This window comes from Microplitis mediator, chromosome 3 (genome assembly GCF_029852145.1).
Source record: "Microplitis mediator isolate UGA2020A chromosome 3, iyMicMedi2.1, whole genome shotgun sequence".
NCBI lineage: Eukaryota > Metazoa > Arthropoda > Insecta > Hymenoptera > Braconidae > Microplitis > Microplitis mediator.
The window spans coordinates 10,003,685-10,030,619 of record NC_079971.1 but is presented as its reverse complement, the minus strand read 5'-3'; the positions used below and the strand labels follow the sequence as shown (position 1 = coordinate 10,030,619).

General features: G+C 32.5%; 1 protein-coding gene across 18 annotated transcripts in view; it reads right to left on the bottom strand.

Moving 5' to 3' along the window:
• LOC130664836 (uncharacterized) overlaps nucleotides 1–26,935 on the bottom strand; it is a 223,762-nt gene that overhangs the window by 8,882 nt on the left and 187,945 nt on the right. For all 18 annotated transcript variants that reach the window (XM_057464954.1, XM_057464955.1, XM_057464956.1 and 15 more), the window contains one exon: nucleotides 7,661–7,813. In XM_057464954.1, coding sequence (XP_057320937.1) covers nucleotides 7,661–7,813 — 153 coding nt within the window. The remainder of the gene's footprint in view (nucleotides 1–7,660; nucleotides 7,814–26,935) is intronic.

Genomic DNA, 26,935 nt, shown 5'->3' with positions numbered 1-26,935 from the left:
TTTTTTATTAATTATAAATAAATAGATTTCAAATTTTTTTTTCCTTCGTATCCCGCTTCAACAGTAGGTTATTATACTGGAACTTTCAAAGTATTTGAACTGTATGAATGAGATTGACTCTACAACTTTTCTCTTGAAACTCGCTATTAATTTTTACTCGGTTAAAATATAATTTAATACTTTTGACAATTATAACAAAATATATCTTAACTTAGCTAATAGTTTGGACTTAAAGAAAAAAAAAATTGTTTTCTACAAAAACAAAGAAACAAATGACTGTGAAAAGTGTTGGTCATGAAGATCACTTAAGTTTTACACTATTAGTATTTTATTTTAAATATTTGTTTCAATTTGATAATTTGTTTAATTATGTCGGAGTCTAAAAAATACTATCAAAAATTTCGAACCGCTTGGCTTCAAGACCCGATTTTGAAAAATTGGTTACAAGCCGTTGAAAGTACATCTGGTCTAAGAGCGAAATGTACAGCGTGTGGTATTACATTAAAAAACCATTATTCCGATCTAAAAAATCACGGGAATACTCCAAGACATTTAGAAAAAGCCAAAGTTGGTACATTTAATTATAATTACATTTTTGTTATCATTATTACTACCTTGTATGCATATCAAGTTTTACAATACTATATACTAACAATCACGTATTTTAATCTGTTCGTCAAAAAATCATTGATATTTCCATTTAATAATTAAATTACTAATATTTTCCTAAACAGATATAAAACAAACGATGTTAAAAATTATTTAATAAATTAACTTGAATATTTAATTTTTTTTAGGAAATAATTAGTCAACAAAAGCTTTCTTTCAAAACAGTAAAAAATAATTCAGTTTCAATAAAAAAAGAAGAAGCAAGATTATCATTATTTATGGATGTACATTCCAGCATCAGTTTAATCGATCATTTGGGTACATTAGTTAATCATTCACACAACGAAGAAACTAAAATTAAATTACATAGAACTAAATATTCTAATATTATAATAAATGTTTTGGCGCCACATTTTTTCAATATTCTTAAAGAAGATTTACAAAATAAGTCATATAGTTTATTGCTCGATGAATCCACTGATATTGCTGTGTTAAAGTATTTGGGTATTATAGTGATTTATTACAGTAATGTTTATAAGAAAATTATATCAAGCTATTTAGATCTTGCACCATTATTTGAGTCAAATGCTAAAGGCATCGTTTTTGCAATTAAAAAAACTCTTGATCGATTTAATATGCCCATAAAAAATTTAGTTGGTATTGGGACTGATAATGCATCAGTCATGACTGGCATAAACAACGGTGTTTACGCCAAATTGAAAGTTGACGTTCCCAACTTAATTCTAGTACGCTGTTTGTGCCATTCAATAAAACTGGCAGTTTCAGCTGCTGCAAAATAATTTTTACCTCGGAACCTAGAGTTTTTAATTAGTGAAACTTATAATTGGTTTGCCCGGTCTTCGTCAAGGCAAGATAAATATAAAAAATTGTACAACGCAATAAATGACGGAAAAAACCCTTTGAAAATGGTACAATCTTCTCAAACTAGATGGTTTGTCTATTGAATCAGCAGTATCAAGAATCCACCAACAATGGCTTGAACTGAAGACTCACTTTTCAATCACCAAAATGGATGAAAGGTGTTACACAGCTGAACAGTTACATTCAATGTACAGCGATGATGTTAATTTTGCATTTATATCATTTATTTATCCAATTCTTTCTGAGGTAAATAGAGTAAATAAACTTTTTGAGTCAAAAGATACGGATCACACAAAACTTTGTGATGAATTAATTAATTTAATTAACACACTTGTGAATAAAATAACACTTTCTTCTCACAAAATAGACATTTTTAAACAAAATATAAAGGACTATATTGATTCAACTTGTTACTTAGGATATAGATTTGAGAACGTTATGACTAAATTGAAAGAAAAGGGACTTTCAAATGATGATGATAAAGCAATTCGGGGTCGGTGTATTACATTTATTGTTAAACTGATTGAAGAATTAAAAATAAGATTACCAAATAATTTACAAATAATGAAAAATATTAAAAAAATTAGCGTAGATGATGCATTGAACCCCAATAAACAACCGATTATTGATTTATTAACTTATTTTAATAAGGATGAAGAATTTATTGCGCAAGTTGACGAGCAATGGCGTCAAATACATTTATTATCATGGACCGAAACCAATGATACCAAAAAATTTTGGTACAAAGTTCTGGAGTACAAAGATGCTCAAGGACATCCCAGATTTCAATAACTAGCTTCGTTTGCGATTTCGTTATTGATATTACCTCATTCTAACGCCGATCTGGACAGACTTTTTAGTAGTATGAATGTTGTTAAAAACAAACAACGAAATAAAATAACTTTGCCAATGCTAACATCAATTTTATCAATAAGAGCTGGTTTGTCACAAGCAGGCAAAGGTTGTGATACTTATGAAATTCCAGTAGACATTATAAAAAAAATCGGGACAAAAGAAGCTTACGCTGTCCCGGATGAAGTACGAATTGAAGGCCCTGAAAGTTCTTCAGACGAAAGTAACTAAGTCATAAAGTCTAAGTCGTAACTAAACGTCATAAAGTTATTTTATATAAAAAGTTAACATAAAATATTTAACTATGTATTTTATTTAATTATAATTTATATTAATATTTATATTTGTTATAAATCATAAAAATATAGAATTTATTAACAACAAAATTGAATTTCAATCAAATAATTTAATTAAATTGACGCTTTATTATTTTTAACTTCCCGCTAAGAAAATCGACGATTTTTTTTAAATGGTTTCAATATTTCTCTCTCAGGTAGCGTTAGTGGTCTTTTAGTGGTTTTTTTTTCGACAGTAGTGGTTCCTTGAGAGAATTTATGGCAACACTGTTCATAATTGTGCCAAAATTGTATCATAGTTAGAAAAAACAATTTAGAAAAAAACAATTTTTTTTTCAAGGATCTTATGAAGCTGTAAAACTGTTAATTATTTTTTTTGAAAGCTATTATGAGCATCTAAAACATACTAAATTTTTAGACCAATCGGTCAAGCCAATCCTGAGAAAAAAAAATTTTTCTATTTTTTACATAATATTTATTTTCTTGGAAACGGATTTAGTTAGACATCTGAAACTTTTAGGATCTTAGTATTTTATTAGTACCTACATATCCTCTAAGTATCATTCAAATATCTTTCCGGGGCCGATTCACCATACTTATACCCCTAGGGCCTTTAGAAAATTATTGTCTCGAGCTATTTCTTATGATTGCGCAATAACCGTGGCCCAAAATAGTATATTGTCACCCGAGCCAAAGTCGAGGTCGACAAACATGCGGGTTGAGATGAATTACTTTCTTCTCGTGGTGCACACACTTTTTTTTATCATACCAGGACCGAAAGTTCGTTGATACAAAGAAACATCGGAAAATGTATGGTTATAACAAAGGCAATAAAAAATTATAATTCCAATTTTTTTTTTGCCCCAGTTAAAAATAATTTCAATAAGTTTGCGCAGAAGTCAATTTTTTTCCTTTATAATGAAATAATAAATACATGTAGATATTGCCTGGTAACAATTTATAACAAACTTGACATTTATTATTTAGCTTGAGAATTTTTACAATTTTTAAAAATTAATTATAATTTTATAAAAAATAAATTCAATACAAATAAATAATAAAACAGCTCGATAATGAAAATGTAATGCCGGATGCAATAAAATTGATGATTTCGAGTGACGTTGTAAAATTCGAAAAATGTAAAATTGATAATCTTACAATTAATAATTATTATTATGTTAAAAAAGAAGAGGAAGGATAAGATTATCATGAACTTATTATCGTTGCATTTTTTTTATTTTATCAATTCATTAAAAGTAACTTAATGTCTAGTGTATCTTGATTACATATTTCACTCATGTTGTTAATTGTACTTACTTTACTCTATATAATTAAGAAAAATTATAATCATACTTTTTGTTTTTCGATAAAATAAATAAATTATTTAAATGATTATGTTTTAATTTTTAACAGGTATTTTCATTTAAATTTTTAGTTATAAGACTTTTATTTCAATTACAGATAAATTAAAAAGTATTTACATGATAAAAAGTGAGTAAGTCACTCTAATTTAATTTTCAAAATTATTTAACTGAATTGTTTGACATACACTGGTCACAAAAATTAAGGGATAGAAAAAAATCCGAAATTTTTAGGTGATTTTCAACATGCTGTAACTCAGTAAAAAATGGTTGCAAAAAAAAATTTAAAAAATCGAATTTCAGCCTCAAGTGTCTAGTTTTCAGATCTGGACCTTTAATTTTTTTATCATGCACGATTCCGGAGTAATCATAAGAAAACCGACGAAAAAAAAATTTTCAAAATTTTTGCTGGTCTTTCAATACCTCTATAGGCATCAATAAATTTTTTTGAATAATCCGACTGTCTGACTTTTCTTGGAAATTTTATGCCCTTTAATTTGGTGGCCTTAAAAAGTCTCTACGACGATTTGGCGCCGAGTTATCATTGATCAAAGCAAAAAAGTCCATTTTGGCTTTGATAATTAATAACTCCGGACGTATTGGTCGTACAGAGAATTAAAGCAGGGTTTTGAAAACTGAAAATCATTCTCTATAGGGTAAAATTACTGGCTTTTGATAGAAAAATTTTTTTTAAAGCGATATTGTTTAGTAAAAAACAGGTCAAAATTCGCAAATTTGAGGATATTCGGAAATCTTGCTATAACTTTGGATATAACGGATGAACGAAGGAAATCTTCTTTCTTTTTTAACTTCAAAGTGTCCTGAAAAAACCTTGGAAATTTCAAATCGTTGCGATTTTTCTTTCTTAGTGTCCCGAAGCTTGAAATTTATCGATTTTGTCAAAAATCACCATAATTGGTAGTTTTTCGGTTTTTGTTCATTTTTTTACCGATAACCTGAATTTCCTTAATCAAAAAGATTGACTGTCGGAAAAACTTGGAAAAAAAAAAATTTTGAAAAAAATTTTTTTTTTTTTAATTTTTTGTTTTGTTGTATCCGCAATAATTTATCATTCTCAAAAAAAATTCCACAATTTTTTTTTACCGCTGTAACCGCTGCATCTGCTTTAAATGTCAACTTAACGAACATACGCTTTGGGTAACGCTAATGCCAGCGGTAAAAAAAAAAAATTTTTTTTGATAATGTATATCATTGTAGATACAACAAAACAAAAGATTAAAAAAAAAAAAAAATTTTTGAAAAAAAATTTTTTTTTCAAAAATTTTTTTTTCCAATTTGAGAATGTTTTCCAGTTTTCAAAACCCTGCTTCTATTCTCTGTACGACCAATACGTCAGGAGTTATTAATTATCAAAGCCAAAATGGACTTTTTTGCTTTTATCAATGATAACTCGGCGCCAAATTGTTGTAGAGACTTTTTCAGGCCACCAAATTGAAGGGCAACAAATTTTCTAAAAGAGCCATAAGGTCGGATTATTTAAAAAAATTTATTGACGTCCGTAGAGTTATTGAAAGACCAGCAAAAATTTTCAAAACGGGTTTTTTTATGAAAAAAAAATTTTTTTTAACTGTCATTACCCGTAATTGTTTGGGTTTTGGAAGTTACCAAATTCTTTTATGGTTGATATATGATTTACTAGGAAAATAAAAAAAAAATTGTAAAAATATCAATTTGCTGCCGAGTTACACTCTTTTGTTTATCCGCGTGCGGACGAAATGACGCGCCTTTTCGTTTTTTGCGCTTTAATAATTTTTATCTCAGCAACTATTCGTCGTAGAGATTTCGTTCAGAATTCATTTTGTTCGTTATGAATTCCCAAAAGCAATGATACTAGTTTGTCTCGATAACTTCTCAATACTTTCAGAGATATTGCATTTTACATCTAATTTTTTTATAAAAAAAAATGATCCACCTCCAAATTTATGGTAACTTCTTTCCCTATATTTTTTCTAGTATTTTTAAAAAAAAAATTTTCAAAATCGGTCTTTACCAACCGAAAAAATGATCTTTGAACATTTTTTCGTGCGCATCGACTGGACTATAAGCCAAACGCATGCAAGTGAAATTTTTTTTTTAGATATTTTATTTATATTAAGAAATGTATGTCTTTAAGGTTGGGCCGTGGTAAATTGATAAACATAATTTTATTTTTCTAATAACGTCAGAGACAAAAGTTAAAATTAAATAAGTTTATCAAAAAGAACATATTATAAACTATTGCAGAAGCCAAAAATAATTTAATTTTAAAATTTCTCTAAAAAATTATAAGAAAAAAAAAATTTTGAAAGTGAATAAAAAAAGAAATCAACTCATTATTAATAAATTTTTAGAAGTTTTAGAAGTTGGTAACAAAATTTTCTGTAGTTATCCAATACCAACGTGTCGGGTCTGATCGTATTAAAACGAATTGAAAAACGGAGATTTCAAAAACTGCATTGAATCGTGTTAAAGCGGATATGATGTTGAATCCGACTCAATCCGATCCCGTTTGCTGGGATATATTGAGGAATCACAATACCATAAAATTTTAATTTTACTTTACATATGATATTGTAAACAAGTACGTTACGGATTAGCTTGGGTTAGGTTGAACGTGTCAATGAAGTTTGATAGCCGGGAAAAAATATCACTGTTTTTTTATATTTAGCTGGAAATAAATCTAGCGATTATCTTTTTTTTTTAATTTTATTAGTCGGGCTAGAATGCACCACTTTCATCCTGTAAATAAGGGACAGAATACGAACTTTCGGCATTGGTATGATGAAAATTAATTTACTAAAACACCTTTAAACTAGAGATTTCGAGCTTCGAATTGCTTTCTTTATTTTTCGGATACAACCGTTTTTCACGAAAATATAGCCTTCCAAATGCCATAAAAAAATTTGTGAAATCTTTTTGTTTCTTTAATTTTTTGGATAAGTCTATATATACTTGTGATATTTCGAATTCCTATTTGACTCGTTGAGACAAAAAACAGTAAAATTTTGGAAAAGTTGCGTCACGTGGACAAATGTAACAGTCAAATATCTATGAAACCTATTACAAGCGCTTTTTTGACATACATTGACAATAATATGTCTTCAACAATCAATTCAATTTTGATGGCTAATCCCCCGATCAAGATAAGCCATAAACCGTTGGAAAATCGTTGGGCAACAAACACATGTCAATAAAACTCGATTTTAGATATTCGAAATGAAAATATTTACTTCCCAAATTATTGAAAATTTGCAATTTTTTAAGCGGGAAGGTGAAAATTGATTGTTTTCTAAAAAATTTATTCGGTTCTATTTAGTTACAATTTTTCTCCTGCTCGAAGAGCTCGAAAATGTATTCACAACAATGTTTTCGAGCTCGAGGAGCTCGAAAACAGCGGGAAGTTTTGGGGCTGGCCCGCAGGGTCAACCGATAGACAGATTTTTTCAAAAGTATTGTGAGGGTTGGTTTTTAATTAGTATCGAAATTCGACGAGTCCATGAGTCGAGTGATTCAGCAAAGATAGATCTGTGAAAACATTCATATGGATATTATGGGACGCAAAGAACTATAATAATTCGTAACTGTCACGATGAATGTAATTAGATTGAGTTATGTTCATTCTTATTTTGTATAGCAGTCTTCATAAGTTTCAAGTATTACCCTGTTTCTTTTCATCCACCTTCGATGAGCTTCACACTGTTTCGTCTTGTAGCCTTCTTCTTTTGAATCATGAGCTAGTGGTGAAGGCAAAAAAAGTGGTGATGGTTGACTGCAGCTTTGCCATGCCACTTTTCCTTGTCCCTGGCTTCCAAACTGTAAGAATTATAAAATTATTCTATTAGTAACATCATTTTTCGTGATAATGTTAAAAAAATCACCCTAATAATTCTAGTGACAACGCCTGATGGCCTACGAAATTAGTGGCTGCTATTTTTCCACTTGCAGTTCTAAGAACATCAGTTTACTTATAAACGACTATCTATCTCTTTCATATTAACCAGACAGTTTTCCAGTGTGTACTGTAACAAGATAGCCAGAGGCTCAACTGCTCAAAGGCCCTAGGGGTATAAGTATAGTGAATCAGCCCCGGAAAGATATTTGAATGATACTTATAGGATATGTAGGTACTAATAAAATACTAAGATCCTGAAAGTTTCAGATGTCTAACTAAATCCGTTTCCAAAAAAATTAATATTATGTAAAAATTAGAAAAATTTTTTTTTCTCAGGACTGGCTTGACCGATTGGTCTAAAAATTTAGTATGTTTTGGGAGCTCATAATAGCTTTCAAAAAAATAATTAACAGTTTTATAGCTTCATAAGATCCTTGAAAATAAAATTGTTTTTTTCTAAATTGTTTTTTCTCACTATGATACGATTTTGGCACAATTATGAAACTATTTTTTTTCAAGGCCCTATGTAGTCCCCTATAACACATAATTTTTTCAGATTTTCAAATAAGGTACGCCATCGTTAAAAAAAATAAAAACCATTTTTCAGCTCAATTAATGCATCTATTCAAAAAGTTTAGGCTATTCTTCTTTAATTTAATGCATATCCAGATAGTTTGTAGCTATCAGAATTAATATTTTGTATTTAAAACAATGACAAAAATTTTTTCATCAATGTAAAAAATTTGAATAGTTAAAAATAAGTAATTAATTATTAATTTTAATAAATATTGTTAAAAACAACTTTTTGATTCACAGCTTGATGATCAGATGATTTTTTAATTATTTATTCGTTGGTACTATGAATTTTACCAAAAACGATTCAATTTTTTTGACAAGATTCTCAAAATCGTCGCTAGGTGGCGTCTTGCAAAAAGACAAATGATAAACAATAGATAATTACCGAGTTGGTGGTTTCTACAGTTTAAAAAACATTTTATTTAATAAATAGTATTATTTAAATGATGAAAAAAATTATGTCTTCTAAGACAGTCGATGAAAAATGTTTTATTTGTTCAAAGTTTTTGAAAAAAGTTCCTGGTACTCATAAGCGTTTATGTACAAATGAAGACATCGATGTCGTATCTCAGATGAGAAACTTCATGTTTTGACAAGCTTAAAATGGGGAAACTTGATTGAGCTGCGGAATTTGTTGTCGTCAATGAGAAATACTGATGCTCAGAGCATAACTCAAGCACTCATTATATTTTTAGTCAAGCTTCGCACAGGCAACTCAAATAAATTGATATCTACGATTTTACAGATAGAAGAAGAGCAATTAGTATCAAAGTATTGTGAGCAGATAATACAATCTTTTGAAAAAGACGTATTACCTTCTTATTTTGGTTCAAGTTGTGATGGGACTTATCCTCGTCATGAGAAAAGTTCAAACAACGAGTACCAAAGGAAGTCGTATTCTGGACAAAAAAAAGAACCGTTGTGTAAGCCATTTACGATTTGTACCACGGATGGACACATAGTTGACATGCTAGGGCCGTATTATGCCAACCAAAACGATGCTACTATCATGAGAGATATTATAGATAATCCTGATGGTATATGCAATTTATTGAAACTTGGTGATGTGTTTGTTGTTGACCGTGGATTCCCTGATGTGAAAGAATATTTAGAAAGTAAAGGTATAAAGTATTAATGCCAGCACTAAAGGGAAAACGAAATAAGTTAACAACAGCTGAATCCAATACTTCAAGATATGTAACTAAAATTCGTTAGCCAGTGGAGGCAACACATTGAATGCTAAAACAAAAATATCATTTGCTAGATAAAAAAATTGACAATAAAATGCTTCCTAGAATCGTAAGTTTTTATAGAATCGCCTCGTTTCTCAATAATAAATACAGTAAACGCCTAACTTCTAATATAGAGTTCCTGGATGAGATCGTAGAAAGAATGATATTTCAAAATGATATTGAAAACACGTTAGCTGATGAAGTACAACGAAATGGCTGGCAACGGAAAAAACTACCATTCCAGTCTATATCATCAAGTGATCTAGAAGATTTTCCAGAAATGACGGAAAAAGATCTTCAAATTTTTTTCAACGGATCTTATCAATTTAAACAAGCGATATCGTACTTGTCAGAAATGATAGATAACTCGGGTAATATCACTATTCAGTATGTTAAAGACCATTCAAACATACTAAAAGCTCAAGTTCAACAACGTCACATAAGCAGAAAAGTTTATAGATGCTTCATTGACTATAAACTATATACTATTGGACACAAAAGTGTCGTGAGACACAGCTGTAAGTGTGCAAATGGTCTTAGAACTATTGGATGTTGCTCGCGCGTTGCCGCAATTGTTTATTATTTGTCGCACGGAAGATACGTATCAAAAATTCCAAGGCCTGCTGCAATATTGAGTAAATTATTTAACAAAGACAATACTACAGTTGTAATTGAAGAGGACAGTGACGAAGATTAATAAAACTTTTTTCTGTGAAATATTTATTATATTTATACTTCTTATATATTTTTTTTTCTTTTCATTTAATTGTTAATTTATTTAAACCTAATTTCATTTTGTATAAAGCATCAAGCTGTGAAACAAAAAGTTGTTTGTAATAATATTTACTAAAATTAAAAAATAATTAATTATTCTTAACTATTTTAATTTCTTACATTGATGATAAAATTTTTGTCATTGCTTTAAATACAAAATATTATTTCTGATAGCTACAAACTATCTGAATATGCATTAAATTAAAAAATTATAGCTTAAACTTTTTGAATAGATGCATTAATTGAGCTGAAAAATGGTTTTTATTTTTCTTTAACGATGGCGTACCTTTTTTAAAAATCTGAAAAAATTACATGTTATAGAGGAGTATATAAGGCTTTGAAAAAAAAATAGTTTCATAATCGTGCCAAAATTGTATCATAGTTGGAAAAAACAATTTAGAAAAAAACAATTTTTTATTCAAGGATCTTATGAAGCTATAAAACTGTTAATAATTTTTTTTGAAAGCTATTATGAGCTTTCAAAATATACTAAATTTTTAGACCAATCGGTCAAGCCAATCCTGAGAAAAAAAATCGGTCTGTTAGTTGACCCTGCAGGCCAGCCCCAAACTTCCCGCTGTTTTCGAGCTCAAGAACCTCGAAAACATTACTGTGAATACATTTTCGAGCTCTTCGAGCTCGAAAATACGTTTGTATGCTGTTGTTTATGAACAAAATCGTTTTTCACCATTTTTTCTCCAACGATATCTATCAAACGAATAAAAAGGTTGATACAGGTATTTACATACGTACATACATACATACATACATACATACACTCGGACATCATCGTGAAATTAGTCAGAATAGCTTCCTAGGACCTCAAAACGTCGACATCTGGTGAAAAGTCAATTTTCGTAAATCGGACCGAAACCAATAACTTCCCGAATTTTTGAAAATTTACAATTTTCTTAGCGAGAAGTTAAAAAAAATTTACTATTTTCTACATGATATTTATTTTCTTGGAAACGGATTTAGTTAGACATCTGAAACTTCCAGGATCTTAGTATTTTATTAGTACCTACATATCTTCTAAGTTTCATTCAAATATCTTTCCGGGGCCGATTCACCATACTTATACCCCTGGGGCCTTTGATGTCAATTTGACGTTCTACATGACTTCAATATGATGTAAAAACTTGTGACATCATATTGATGTAAGCATGACTCTCGTATGACGTCACAGTTATGACTTATGTATCACGTACGCTCGCCGTAAGATCTACATGAAATTGTAACGTAGTAATAAAGTCATTATCGTTTATCATAATGACGAAATTTTACAATTATACATATATGTCATCAGCAAAGTTACGGTTATACGCCATATGGATATCACTCTTAAATCATATCTTTACATCAGTGACAAGTCAGTATTTTACGCAACGCTGATGTAATTTCCGAGTCAAAGTTTTTTATCATCTATTCATTAAAATAAAACAATCATAGAATGAATTCTCAAAAATGTGTAAATGTGTAAAAATAACAACTAAACCTTGAACATTTTTGAGTCCCAAGTAATCGATAAACTCGATAATAGATTTTTCAGACGTTTTAAATTAAAACATTAGCGTGAGCATACAAAAATCAACTTTATTTTTTCAAATGATATACCGAAAATATCATTTAGGATGACAAAGAAAATGTAACGAAAGTTTGAACTCTTCTGATATTAAGATTATAAAGTAATAACGTTCCTTACTATTTTAAATGTCTCACGGTGGAGTGTGACAAGTTTAAGTAGGCGTTATGGCCATCCGATGGTGAACACTGACATAAATTGACAAGCACCTCTACTGGGTCTACAGCTCGACTCAGGCTGGGTTAGAAATCAAATTTGGCGCCAGTTTGTGCACCTCTACGAACAATAATACTTGAGAAAATGTAAATGATGATTGAAACGAAAATTAAATGAATTAGTTTGACAGGAGAGCAGTTTTAGATTAGGAAAATAGGATAGCAAGAAAGAGACAGCAATATATTAGAACGAATAAATAAATAAATACCGGGTTGGTGACCAATCATCGCTCCAATGTATTTTAAAACGCATATATTAAATAACAATTTATAATGTGTAAAAAATCAATTATAATGTGCATAAGATAAATTATAATCGCCAGATAATTAATTATAATCCCTCGCGGATTTTATGATACGGTTTGAACACTGTATTAAAAGTGCATAAACGTAGTCGATGACAAGTAATTTTACCGTATTCATACGGTATATTTGTGAAATTTAATTACGGTATTCCTACAGAACTTGTACTGCGTTTATACGTAGCTTATACGGCATTTCTACCGTATTAATACGTTATTTCGACCGTAATAATACAGTACTTCTACTGTATTAATACGGCATTTCTATAATATTTATATTTCATTTATATAATATTAGTACAAAATTTCTATCGTAATATTACGGAATTTGTACTGTAATAATACCACATTTCTACTGTATGAATATAACATTATTACCGTAATAATACGGCATCTCTACCGAATTCCCAAAATGATGTTACTGATTTAGTAAGGTGTTTATACGGAATTTATCCAGTACAGAGTAAAAAAAAATGATACTTAATTGCTGATGATAAATGGCTCTATATAATTGTCTAAATATATATATTTATATAAGACCTGGCATGAATAACTCTGTCTATAATAACTCTGGTCAGAACAACTCGGTCATTACAACTCTGGTAAAAACAATTCCGGTCAAAACAACTCTATACAAAAACGACTCGGTACAAAAATAGATTTTCTACTTTTAAGTATAGGCATTACGAGAGGAAATTAGTATGTATGATTAAGGCTTGCTTAATCTTCCCTCGCAGATTTGAATCACGGTGGAAACACAGTGGGTTTGTTCCATTTTACCACTGTGATTACGCGGTGTATCCACCGTGATTACACGGTGGCTTGACCACCGTGTATACACGGTGTTTCCACTGTGATTACGCGGTGGATACACCGTGGAAACACGGTGGTGAAATAGCACAAAGCCACCGTGGAATCACGGTGGATACACCGCGTAATCACAGTGGGAACACCGTGTATACACAGTGGTCAAGCCACCGCGTAATCACGGTGGATACACCACGTAATCACAGTGGATACACTGTGTATACCCGGTGGTGAAATGGAACAAACCCACCGTGTAACCACAGTGGATCCATGATGTTTACACTTTCACGGTGTTCCCACCGTGATTCAAATCTGCGAGGGTTGCATGATGTATTAATTATTTTGAGGGTAATAGGCGTCTTGGTCCCCGGACAAAATATCCCCGTCAGAATATCCTCACCAAAATATCCCCAGAACAAAACATCCCCAGACAAAATATCCCCGGAAAAAATATCAACCTGGGTTAAATATACAATAAACAAGTGAAAAATGGGCACAGTACTATTTCAAGCGTATAGGTTAATATATTTTATAATTGAATGCACGCAGAACATGTGAAAAATATGCACAGTTCTATTTCAAGGGTCTATAGTGTAGAATGGTTTTTGACAAAATATCCTAATAATCCTAATAGCATATTTGATATTGATTTGAAGTGATTTAAAATAGTCATAGTTAAAAAAAACTATTATTTTGTTTTGATTAAGTAAATTATAAATAAATGTTATTATCGTAATCACAAAGTTATCAATTTAGTTGGAACTGACTAATATACATACATGACTAATATACATACATGAGTAATAATTAAAAACTACAAAATTATCTCTATACTTTTGATTCAATTTAATAAATAATCAATGTATTTTTGTATTCAATAATCGTTGAAACATTCGAATTTAGTAAATAATGCAATAAAATAATAGTTAAATTTGTGTTAATTTATTAAATTTTTTTTTATTATTCATACAATATAAGTGCTATCTTAGTACACGCTCTTTTGTTCGCTCAATAGCTGTTCGCCCATTCAACTGTTTCCACGATATTCGTGTGCGTTATACGATTATCTGCCTGTGACAAGTAAATTTGAGTGCGACAAGTGAACTTTTCGTTTGCGTATTGCTTAACCCGAGTTGCACTGACTGGAGTTGTTTTTGTATAAAGTTGTTTTGACCGGAGTTGTTTTGTCCAGAGTTGTCATTGTTCGAGTAGTTTTGTCTGAGTTATTTTGCCCTAAAGCCATTTATATATATATATATTGCTTTACAATGTTTTATGTCACTCGTATATATTTAATATGTAACGGGGTAAATTTGATTTACTACGTACAAATTATATTTAAATAAAATCTATTGTCCATACTGTCGATAAAGTTGCAATACCACCAAGGGTTATCCCGGGTAGGATGCAACTAGCCGATCGGGGAGTGATGATTGAAGGGGCTCGTCTGACAGTCCCCAATTAGAATTAAGTAGGAATGACTGCAGTCCGAAGACGCCCGAAGTCATGCGGGGAGTAAGTAATTAAAAACGGAAAACGGAACGAAAAACGACACTTGTGACCGGAACGACCGGACTGAACGGACGTTCATCAGAAAAGCGAGTGCAAAGTTCAACAGCAGAATAGACACCACCATCAGACAACGTTAATTAATTATCAGGTAATTATTTATTCGCACTTGGTTTATATTGTGTGGAACCAAGTGATAAATTGCTAAAATTGTTAAAAGATACCAGGCGGGTAGCCGTTATTTTTTTCCAAATTTACTTATTGCGGCTGAATAACAGGTAAAGGAGAGAACGAGGATATATGAGAGAGAGAGAGATTAGATTAGATTAGATTAGATAGTAAATGTATTGTCCAGGGTTGTTGAACAAAATACAAAATATATAAAGTAGATAATAATAATAAACATAAAAAAAAGTATAAAGAGATTTCCGTATATAAAAAAAAAAAAAATTTTATAGCATTAAACATCATACAGGATTGTATGATGTGACTCATCAGTTTTCAGCAGCCAGGAGTTCAGATGACGCTTGAACGTAGAAGCACTACGTACTGACCTCAGTGCATCAGGTAGGTCATTCCATAAGTATAGGGGAGCAACAGCAAATGAGTATTTGTAAGCCTGTGTGCGATGGTTGAGAATAACCAGTCTATTAGAATTGGTTTGATTCCTGAATGGCCTAGAGGCAGAATACACTGCCAGAAGTTCAGTTAGGTGAGATGGGGCACGTTCAATAAGAGCTTTGCGCACCATTATTAAAACTGCACGTGCTCTGGCCATGCTGACAGTAGGTCAACCCAGATTCATTTTGGCCTGAGTGATAGGAGAGTCCCAGGGCAGACCCAGTATGTATCTAATGCCTTTGTTTACCAATCGCTGCAGCTTAAGATCAAGTCCAGAGCCAATACCAAGATATACAGCAGCACAATAATTAACATGTGGAAGCAGAAAATCATTTACCAGAGTTTTCCTCATGTTTACGTCGGTGTAGCTGCGTAGGCCATATAGTTAATAGAGAGTGGAGTTGACTTTGGCCAGAGATTAGATTGGTTGTTTATTGTTCATATGGTTAAACAAAAAATTTACTTTAGAAGCGAAGCAATAGCTTTGCAGTATTAACAATAAAAAGACTATTTTTTTTTACATTATAGCATGTTGAAGAATTTCACTACAATACTAGAGATAAGTGAATTAATACATGTAGATTAATACATAAACATACTGCAGGTTCAAATATTGATAAGATAATAAGATTTGCCTGTGTGATAAATAACACACTGGCTAATCGGTCACTCAAATCACCAAATAGTCATCGACTGAATTAAAAAGCCAAGTGATCAGTTTTGACTTGAAGGTAGCAGAATCACGTACAAGTTTAATATCATCCGGCATGCTGTTCCAGAGGTACGGTGCTGTTACCGCAAATGCTGCATTATATGAGCTTGTCCGGTAATTTGGAACCGTCAAGGTAATTGCAGCACTTTGATTATACAGATATAAGTTCAGCAAGAAACGAAGGAGTATGTTCATAATTTACCGCCCAGAAGATGTTCATCATACTTCGTACTCTAGCTTTGCGGACAGTAAGCCAGTTTAGGTCTTTTCTGGCCTGCGTTATGTGGGCATCCCAGGGCAGGCCCTGCACGAAGCGGATACCTTTATTTGCAGACGTTGGAGCTTACTGTCAAGTACAGAGCCCAGACCATATATTACTGCTGAACAGTAGTTGATGTGCGGCTGTATAAGTGCATTTACTAATGTTTTGCGCATATTCACATCAGTAATGTGACGCAAATTGTACAGCTTATACAAGGATGAGTTCACTTTACTGGTTACAAACTTGACATGATCCTCGAAGGTCAACTTGGAGTCAATAATGACTCAAAGGTTTCGGACGCTGGAAACAATAAAAATATCAATTCCATCACAACCCAAGCTGATTTGTGAGGTATCAATAGCGTTGGTAAAGGACCTTGTGCCCATCAAGATAGCCTTTGTCTTTCCTAAGTTAAGCTGTAACCGATTTTTGACTTCCCAGTTTTTAATGCTAGCAATGTCAGAATTCACCTTCTGCACGCAGCTCTCGAGCTCATGTGGGTAACAGGCAAGATCTATATGCAAATCATCTGCATGCAGCAAGTGCCTACAGAACCGAATGCACATTCCGATATCATTTATAAATAGTGAGAAGAGTAATGGCCCTAGTATAGAGCGTTGAGGGACGCCTCTGTCGGTGTACATCCAGTCTGTTAGATCCCCATCAGTGTCCTTGACTGCCTAAAAACGCCCGGTAAGGTATGAAGTAACCCACGTAGCAGCTGGCTCAGAAAAACCAATCATGGTCAGCTTACTAATGAGTAGCAGAGGATCGACTGTGTCGAAAGCTTTTGAGAAATCAAGCAGCACTAAGAAGGTGACCATGCGTTTGTCCATGTTAAAGCGAACATCGTTGATAAGCCTTAATAGAGCAGTCTGAGTGCTGTGTCCCTTTCTGAAGCCACACTGAAGCGGGTCAAGTAGTTCACAGTCGATGAGGTACTCTGTAACTTGATCGAAGACTACCCTTTCAAGTATTTTGCCAAGAAATGGTAAAAGAGCAATAGGCCAATAGTCAGTGACTATAGAAGGTGTTTGGACTTTATTTATAGGAACGATAATAGCTATTTTCCAGTTGTCAGGGGAAGTAGAGTCCCTTAGAGACTTGTTTAACAATTCAGTGATGGGTTCAAGTATTGCAGGTAGAGATTCCACTACCATCTTCTTCAAAACACCATCTGCACCAACCGCATCAGATTTGATGGACATAATAGCCCGTTTTACTGTGACAGAAGTAACCTCGCCTAGGACAAACTCTGGTTGCTCACCAATCTTGACAGCAGGTGGAGTAAGTTGAGATTCATCCGAAACCACACGCCTGGAGACGTTAACAAAAGCCTTACAAAGCTCAGCAGGATCAACAGCTAGTGGTTTGGGGCTGTTATCTTTAAAAAGTCCAAGCTTACTAAGTTCTTTCCAGATAGCACCTGCAGATAAAGCATTCAGCTTGTTTTTATAGTAGCAAATCCTGGTATCACGAAGCTTCGCTCTGTGCAAATCCCGCTCATACCGATAAAGCAACAGATCTCTATAGGAACTGTTTCGTTGAAAACGTTTGTATATTTTTCGAACCTTGCGTTCAGATACATATCACTCAGGCGTTATCCATGGTGTCATTTTTGAAAAATCAATGGTGACTTGGCGACAAGGAAAAAAATTGTCAACGTGAGAAATGAATCTGCAGGTAAATGAGTCCGCTGACTGGCTAACTGTATGCCCAGACGAAAGTATCTGCATAAAGTCCTGACCTGAAAGTGCAGATATAGCTGCCGGCGACGATAAGCTGTTTAGATGTCGCGTGACAATTTTCTTGCTTGTTGTGATTTGTCCAGCTAGCTGCATTTCAATATGTATCAGGTAATGTCCCGTTCCAAGAGGCCTGTCCGATTTGCCCCAGTTTGTTGTATGATCTTGACTATCAACAATGCACGAGTCGAGCCACATTTCAGATTGCTTCGTAACATGAGTAACCCCATGATCAACCAATTTGAGTGAGCTGCTACTAATGAATGATTTGACGTATTGAGCATCAAAACTCAGTTGGAGCTGATTAGCATTGAAGTCTCCTAGAATGATTTCGTGGCAAAATCCATCCATTGCTGCAGCAAGTGTAGAAGCCAGATCAGAATTTGCTGTGAACGGGACATGAGGTGGGCGATAGACGGCCGCAACCAGAACTGGAGCTGCTCTCCTTACAACTAGTTTACATATGATGTACTCTGGAACACCAGGTTGACTTGTCCAAATGATTGGGGGTTTATGGATGATAGATAAGTTTAAAGAATCATAAAAGTATATAGTGACTCCACCTCCATGTGCATTCCGATCATTACGAATAATGTTATAGTTTGGTATTTTAACAACTGTATCAGGTATTGTTTCAGCCAGCCAAGTTTCAGTAATGACGATGAGATGTTGTAATGGATTTGAGTCTAAAAATTGCAATATAACATCCATATGCGCTCACAAAGAATTTGCGTTAAGGCAGCAAGCCCTAAGAGTAGTTGTACCATTATCGCAATTGACCTTGTGGGATGTTATTTTGCAGCAGTGACTTGAAGATGTCGCTACCACCTATTCTGCAGTGTTGGGTTGTTGTTTGAAGCGTAGCAGATCAGCTTGACTAGAGATGATTTGGATTAGCGCACCATTCTCCTCTTTGACCATCACGGAATCATGTTTGGTCCAAATATATTTATACCCAAGCGGTTTCAGCAACTTTTTAGCTTCTCCAAGCAACCTAAAGGTTTTACTCGAAAGTATTTCATTGACGTAGATATTAAAGTCATCTTTAAGATTGGCCATACCCTCATTGAAGAGCGAAGCCAAGTTAGGTTTAATCATAGACCACTTAAGAGCACCCAATTTCTTCTTAGCATTTATTATCTTGATCACAGCAGCTGGAAAGGCAAGCTTCACTGCTATGGTGAGACGTCTTCGAGTTTGACGAGCATTACCACTGCTTGAAGCAGGTGTAGGAACAGTATCACTGACTGCAGCAATATTTTTTTTAAGTATTCTGGTGTCCAGAATATTATCATCAGGTATTTGAAAAGACAGCGTAAACCCATCTGCGATGATCAGAGAAGCAATCAATATCTGGAAAACCCGTTATGACAATTTCATTGGCACCGGGGTTTGTTTTCAGGGCCCTTAATATATTAGTGGTGTAAGCATTGGTTACGGCAGTCAGTGTAGCAAGTTTACTAGCACTATTTCCAGTTGATGAGCCAGCCGAGTCAGCAACTTTCAGTTCCAGAGCGTTAAAACGATTAGTAACACTAACTAAGGATTGCTTAAGTTCCAGTTTGTCAGCAGCAAGCTGTGATGTTGATTGCTTTAGCTCTACAATACCGGTATTATAATTATCCAGCTGTGCTTTGATAACTGGAATGTCCTTGAGTAATGTACTATGACTACTGAGCGTGGTAGTTATGCGTTCAATCCCAACAAATATTGTGTCCAGCGTGGGTTTGCGTCCTACTCGTTTTTTTAGTGGATGATCTGTAGGTTTATCACCAGGTTCACGCAGTCTTTTGGAACCTGACGATAGAGACGAGTCGGAATCAGAGGGCGCCATTGGTAATGTAGAAATACTGAAACCTTCAGCTTCACCGAGATCCATGATCGATATTGAAGTCAACGCTTGCAGAGATGACCCAATAAATGGCACCCCAGTAACACTCAAAACACTAATATCACAGCGCAGCCAACCTCGTAGCCCAAAAGTTACTAGATTCTTACTATGCGAGACTAAGATGACAGTGCTGACAGCTCACCGTGGCAGAAAATTGAGCCCACCAACCTCAATACTGATTTGTTAAGATGACATAATTAAGTTGTTAATTATACAGACCTCAAATTACGTCGATTTGTATATCAAAAACGAGACCTGAAAATTGTGCATGCACTGATCTGAAACACAAAACGCCCGAAGGCAGAAAACAGCAGAATCACAACACTTTAAACAGAGCAATATAAAACAGTGTATGTAGTACTTACAGAGAAAGAGAGAGAGAGAGAGAGAGAGAGAGAGCGGAGAGTATATGGGAGGAAAACGAGACAGGAAAAATAGAGTGTTCCGTCGAAAATGGAAGTCCTAAAATAATAGTCATCATAATAATGTAAAGAATTTAAATGATTAAATGAGTCCCCATCTAGCGGTGCTCAAATTTATTTCGTCGCAAACTCGGGTCGCACCACGAACGCGCGCGCTAAACATAGCGTTGGTTTCGCTGTGTATCTTCGTTGCACTCACGCCTTCAGCGTATCTCTGTCACTTGGGTGTCTAACGTTTCCGTTCCGTCGAAACCACAACCCGGCGTCACCGCGTCTTTTTCGTCAGTTAACCACAAGTCTTCATATCGTACGCACTCGCTGCGAACATTCTGTCTATAATTATCAAGCCAATAATTAAATCATTAATAACTGCTTAATTAATTGATCATCGTATTCAATTTTAATCCATCGGTGAAGGATAAGTATTTCCCGATATTATTCATTTATTATTTGGATTTATTCCATTAAATTTAAACCTTCTTTCGCAATAATAAGACCGCAAGTTTATTGCGTCGCAATACGAACAAGTCGGAACTTGTAGCGCGTGGGTCTCACCTCGTCAATCTCGGATATTGAGTCGTGTTTTCGTTATTTATTCAATTGAATTGTGTTTGAGATTTAATATTAATATCCGTATTTATATTAAATAATAATAACTTCAATAATATTGAATATTTAATAATTATTCATTTGTACTGATTCCAGTCAAGTTACCGGGTTTATTCGCTTTCGTCTTGAACATTAATTTACTTGTGCAGTGATTAAATATTAATAATTATCAGTTATATTTAATAATCATAATCTAAATAATACTAAGAGTTTGATACTTGTCCGCACTTTATCACTATCAACGCGCCTTGCCGTGATCGCATACATCAGATCTAACCTCACGCATACAGGCCTCGTCACCGTCCCTAGTCTATCAACACAACTTGATTAGATTTCAACTTAACTTCATTCAAACACATAGCCTTTGTCGCAATCAATAATCTATTAATACAAATTGATCGGATTCGAATCTCACTGCATTCAACACATAGCCTCTGTCGCAATCAATAATATATCAATTCTCAATTGATTAAACATAATCTAACGTACGTTTCAAATGCCTAGTCGCACAATTCAAATCATATAGCCAATCTGATCAATCGGTAACATCGCCTCAGCGCACCGAAAGCTTTTAAAACAATCATTCGATCTATGGTACCACGTACTATCTAATCGTCCCACAGTGGACAATCGAGCTCTCGCTCTGAATATACAGACGTGTATATTTTCTTACAATCAACTCGATCTAAGATCGAACTAAGTACGATGATCCAGCGTCGCGTACTCTCTAACTTATACGACGATCCAGCATCGCGTAATCTTTCACTGTATCCATTCTCACGTATACAGCACATACATACATATTCACACACACACATACCTATACAATCTTACGTTCAATATCTTGTGTCAATTGTTCAACGAGTTACTACCATTTTCATATCTTAATTCTCTCAATCTTTCTTATTGTAACTTTTTCAAAGGGTTTTATGCCGTAGTGCTTTCTCTAATTTTTTGGGTCAAAATATAATCTTCATTTTGATATACCCAAACCACGACTTTCATTAAATAATACCTATTTATCCTATACATCCTTATAATCACTTAATTTAAATTAGATCATTAATTTAATTTAATTTACAGGTAAATTGAGATTTGAAAATGTAAAATAATATAATAAAAAATAAAGGGAACATTTTCCCGCAAACGTAGAGCACGAGACTAAACCAAGACCAGGACGACAAGAGAAACACTGGACAATCATTAAGACAACGACAAGTTGGAGGAGAGATTAATTGTTAAAAAGGTATTTATATAAATTTTATATCAGGCAGGAAGCCGGAAATATTTATTAAGTACTAGTCGTACATCTGGTGTCGTCGCATCTAAATTAGTCGCTCGTAATTGAATAAATTAATTCGTAAATTAAATTTAATTAATTTAACCGGAATTAAATCATATAAGAATAATTAATTAATCAACTCCAGGCAGGTTGCTGGAGCTTTTGCGTAGTAAACATTTCCAGGCAGGTTGCCGGAAATATTCTAGAAGTTTCCAGATGGATCGTGTAACCCTCGCTCCGGAAATTATTGAATCTAGTCATAAAATCTAGTCGATAAAATTAATGAACTAATAAAACAAATAAAATAACTCTAATTAAGATAATTAAATTGTCTCGTTAGCAATTAATTATAGTTCCACGAGCAAGGTTACCGGTAGATAATTAATTTAAATAAATTAAATTAATTAAATAATTATATAGGATTTAAATAAATAAAAAGAATCTAAGAATTAATCGTAACTAAACGAAATAAGTAAATTAACTATTGTGATAACAAAAATTTAATTTAAATCGATAATATTTATTAGTTTTAAGTTGATATTGCACGACTCACGATGCGAAGCATCAGAGAGTGCTTTACGATCGAAAAATTTTTTACGCTTCACTTCAGCAACTATTTCAGTTATTATACCCTTGTTAGTTCACGGAATCAAGATATTTCGCATATTATTTTGAAGATAAATTAATGGAGATTAATTCCATACTTTTCAAAAATTTATTTAGATCAATAAAAAAGGAAGAAACATCAACATAGTTCTAAAAAACTTCCTGTCCGTCAAGTCTGAAACCCGTACACATGATAACTTGCAAAAAAATCCAGTAATTGAAACAATTTTTTTTTTTTAATTTTTTGATAGATTTGTAGGTCCCCTATTGCAAATGGCTAGGTAACTCAGTGTCGTTTAATTACAATTAATAAAATGAAAAAATGCTGTATAACTATATCTATATATATCTATGTAAAATTAACATGGATGGTGATATATCTACACATTATACGTACATTTATCCCACCAGGGGCGCTTGCGAATTACCGTCCTAGTACAGCTGTTTTTTTTTGTTAATTGGTAAGCCTGAATTTTTCCAATTCAATTTTTTTGATTTTTTTTTATTTACATATATTTTTTTTTGTTTTTGTTATTAATCGAGATATTTTGAGTAGGTTCTTTTATAATTATAAAAAAAAAACTATTATAATTGTTGCGTAAATTTCAAATGTTCGCGCCAGAACACTTGACAACTCTACGCTCTACTATACCAGAGGTGCTGCTATCGACGCGCCCTCTGATACTCGGAATTTCAACTCGATAGCCAGCTACGCGGCAACTGGCATTATTCTACAACACATGTTCTAGAACACCACGTGCAACAAGTCTATTATAATTTCCAATTACATCTTGCTAATTATCGTGCTTAGTTAATTAATTCATTTTGATTACCACTCGCAAACTCATCAGGTATTATTATTCATCTATATTTTTTATTTTCATTCTCAATTTAATTTATAAAATCTGTGATCATTTTTGTGTTGACCACGTGTCAAAATAACCTGCCGGCTATATATATATATATATACACATACTCGCAATCACGTGACTTTGCAGCCACAAATAATTATTCTTAATTACATTTACTTTCATTACTCATCGATTAATTATTTGCTTGGACATGATGTCAACTGGTGTGACTGATGTCATCATTCAGTCATCCAGTAATCTGAATCTCAAAAATCAATATCAAATTTTATTTGTGACTGCAAAGTAATTATTATACGTTCAGACTCGGCTCATTACGCTTTTTATATTTTTGCTCTTCTTACTCGTACTCTGTGTCGCGAATTAAATTTAATTGTGACTAAAATGTATACTCGAACTATTGATGATAGTTGTAAATCATTAATTGTTAATAACTTATTTTTTATTGCGCTCTTTTGTGTAAATTAATTCACGTGTATGGTGCCGTGTAAATTATAGAAAACTCATAATCAATTAAACTCAAAAACTCAATCTTTAATTCAACTGCGCTCTATGTATATAATTATAATATTTCATGTGTACGGTGCCATGCAATTTATATAAAACTCAATTAAACTCAAATGCAATCGAATAATGTTCAATAAGTGCTCTAATATAAACTCGTGATCGACTCTTGTACTCTACGCTATTATCTGTGATTTATTTTTATTAAATATGGACAATACACCAAATCAGTGACTTCTTATTTCTTTCACCATCCCGATCCAGCAAAATAAATATTTAATGTAGTTCTTAAGTTAATATTTTACAATAATACTGAGGAATCTCAAATATCGTATACTCAGACGAAACGCCTCTCTCCCCACAAATACCTTTTTCTATCTCTCCTCTTTTTATCCTCTCCCACAACGTTTCACTTTTTGGTAGTTGGCGACTTAGGCAGTGATTATTGCAATCTAATCCTAAAGTATCGTTGCCAAATATATATATATATATATATTAGGGTGGGTTGAAAAAAAACTTTTTTTTTGTTTTTCTTAGCATGGGAGTAGAATCTGTACCTTATAAAAAAAAAAAATTTTTAAGAAAAAAAAAATTTTTTTACTCAACATTTTGAGGTGGCCCACTCTTTTTTAAAATAAATAATTGATCAAACGAGGTAGTCCTAACGAAAAAAACGACATGGTGTTCTAGGATCTGTGGGGTGTCCCCTTGAAAGCTAATTGAAAGTCAGAAGTTGAGAAAATTTTTTTCCTATTATTTTTGTAATTTAAGTAAAAAATCCAAAAATGAAAAGCATTTTCTTTTGAATTAAAATGAAAGTGAAGTAGAAAAAAAATCACATTCGACAATTATTAGATGTTTTCCACGATTTTGGACAAAAAAAATTTTTTTCGTTGGAACTACCCCGTTTAATCAATCATTTATTTAAAAAACGAGTGGGCCACCTTAAAATGTTGAATAAAAAATTTTTTTTTTCTTGAAAAATTTTTTTTTTTATAAGGTACAAATTCTACCCCCATGCTAAGAAAAACGAAAAAAAAAGTTTTTTTTTCAACCCACTCTAATATATATATATATATATATATATATATATATATATATATATATATATATATATATACACTTATCCAAAAAATTAAAGGAACAAGAAAATTTTATAAATTTTTTAGTGATTTTTGGAAGGCTGTATTTTCGTGAAAAATGATCGTATCGAAAAAATAAAAAAAGCAAATTGAAGCTTGAAATCTCTAGTTCAAGATCTTTCAGCAAAATATTTTTTTAAGCCACGGTTTTCGCGGAATCATTAGAAAAAGGTCGAGACAAAATTTTTATAAATTTTTTGGTTTCGTTTTTTAGGTCTACGGAGCCAGGGAAAATTTTTTCAAAAAAACGAATTCATGGCTTGTTTAGGATATTTATTCAGCTACAATTTGCTTTTTTTTGTTTCTCTGTGCGACAATTTGCTGCTGAGATATCAGCCTTCAAATGAAAAAGGATCCTTTTGTCTTTGATTATTGATATCTCAGCAAGAAATGGTCACACAGTAATTTAAAGGGCAGTTTAATAAACTTGAATAAATCCTCTACAAGCTCCATTTTTGATTTTTTCAAAAAAAAATTTTTTTTCATCCTTGATATCCATTTGAAAAACCTTTAAAAAATGGCCATTTTCTGGTTTTTTAGTCGAATCATCGCTACTCTGCAAATATTGATAAAAAAAATAATGTTGCCAGGTAATTTTACAGCTTAATGTACCCCCAAAAACCCTGGAAATTTTCAGATTGATCTATTGAACCGGTTTGTCCGGTCCGATTGCTCAAAGTTTTACAAAACAATTAAAGGAACAAGTTTTGTTCCTTGATTTGTGTAATCATTACCAAAATGAAAAAATTAATTTTTTTTTGGATTTTCTTTCGTTTTTGCGTTAGTTATTCAGTAAATGTAAGGTAAAGAGAAAAAAAAAAAATGTTTTCCAAAAAACGAGACCAAAAAAGAATTTTTTCCAATTTTTTTTTTTTACGTTTTCTTCGGGGGGTTATTTTTTTTTTTCGTTTTTCGGAAAAAAATTTTTTTTTTTTCTTTACCTTACATTTACTGAATAACTAACGCAAAAATGAAAGAAAATCCAAAAAAAAATTAATTTTTTCATTTTGGTAATGATTACACAAATCAAGGAACAAAACTTGTTCCTTTAATTGTTTTGTAAAACTTTGAGCAATCGGACCGGACAAACCGGTTCAATAGATCAATCTGAAAATTTCCAGGGTTTTTGGGGGTACATTAAGCTGTAAAATTACCTGGCAACATTATTTTTTTTATCAATATTTGCAGAGTAGCGATGATTCGACTAAAAAACCAGAAAATGGCCATTTTTTAAAGGTTTTTCAAATGGATATCAAGGATGAAAAAAAATTTTTTTTTGAAAAAATCAAAAATGGAGCTTGTAGAGGATTTATTCAAGTTTATTAAACTGCCCTTTAAATTACTGTGTGACCATTTCTTGCTGAGATATCAATAATCAAAG